Below are 1,296 nucleotides of genomic sequence, written 5' to 3'. Positions count from 1 at the left end.
CATACGTACGTACATGCATACATACATACGTACATATATACATAAGTATAGAAGCTTTAAATCGGTCACTCTGCTTTTCAGGTAAGCAAGGGACAGAGAATCATCATCGTCGTCTTCCTCTTCTTCATTTTTCTCATTCGTCATCTTCATCCTCATTATTTTTAATGGGTCATTTTGCTATCATCATCATCATCATCATATTTTCTTATCATTTTTGTTTTAGTCATCGTTTATTTCTGATTTTTTTCAAGTTAGTTTCTGCTTGATTTGCGAAAATAGTTTAAACATAAACTCCACCCAGCCGTCCACACCTACCTCTGTTATCATTATCATCATCACGGCCATCAGCATCTTCATCATTTTTATCTTCAATTTCACCACTACCGTCATCATCTTTTCTATCACAATTTCCATCCTCATCATCATCACCGATTGCATTCTTCAATGATGTATGATGCAAAGTTTACTTTTAATCATCCAGACCATCATCATTATCAACGAGTACAAACTTGTATGCATGTTTTACGGTATGTATGCCTGTGGCATGTATATTTGTGCGGGGATATTTGTATACGAAAGGTACGCAGAAACATACAAACATACATACATACATAAAAAATATACGTAGAAACATACGAACCTACACAAAGACATACACTCGTACATAAAGACATACAAAATTACACAAAGACATACAAAACATACAAAACAACATACAAAACATACAAAGCAACATACAAAACCTACACAAAAACATACAAACGTTACAGTGCAATCACACACAAAGGTACTTCTAGCTATCGCATCATCATGGACAACAACATTCTTTGTTTCCTTAAGGTAGAAAGGTAGTTAGGCAGTAAGGTAGTGCTTGTGATAATACACGTGTGTCTGTATGCATTGTGTGTAGGTGTTTGTATGCGTCGTATATGCGTATATGCGTATGTATGTATGTTAAAACCAAATCAGCGATGAGTGACACTAAACAGTCAAACATCCGAAAAAATCGGTTAACAATTGATATCTCGTTATTCGCTCACGTCGGCGTTTAATTGAACATTTTCGGTAACACAGACGCGCAAAAACCTTTGCAGCAAACAAGATATATGATTCATGGCGAAAAATAGCTCTCTGCTGTCGCCGGACCTGCCACTTATCATTTTGCAAATCTTTTTAAAAAATATTGAAGTGTTGTTGTCCATCGGGCCAAGAACCTCGATGCAAACAGGTAAAAAATCCATCGAGGGCAGGGCACCTTCATATTTTTTAAACTTTTCATCCGATGCCCTGGTTGCG

At 36.5% G+C, this 1,296-nt stretch overlaps 1 protein-coding gene across 1 annotated transcript in view; it reads right to left on the bottom strand.

Moving 5' to 3' along the window:
* Positions 1-280: 280 nt before the first annotated feature.
* The window catches only part of HELRODRAFT_184641 (hypothetical protein), a gene marked incomplete at both ends in the record, with an annotated part of 2,218 nt that continues 1,202 nt past the window's right edge, over positions 281-1,296 (bottom strand). Inside the window, 2 exons of the mRNA XM_009015801.1 lie at positions 281-439; positions 1,041-1,287. Of these exons, the coding sequence (XP_009014049.1) occupies positions 281-439; positions 1,041-1,287 (406 nt within the window). The remainder of the gene's footprint in view (positions 440-1,040; positions 1,288-1,296) is intronic.

The sequence above is a fragment of the Helobdella robusta genome (genome assembly GCF_000326865.2).
Source record: "Helobdella robusta unplaced genomic scaffold HELROscaffold_1620, whole genome shotgun sequence".
Taxonomy (NCBI): domain Eukaryota; kingdom Metazoa; phylum Annelida; class Clitellata; order Rhynchobdellida; family Glossiphoniidae; genus Helobdella; species Helobdella robusta.
This window is presented reverse-complemented; position numbering and strand designations above follow the sequence as displayed.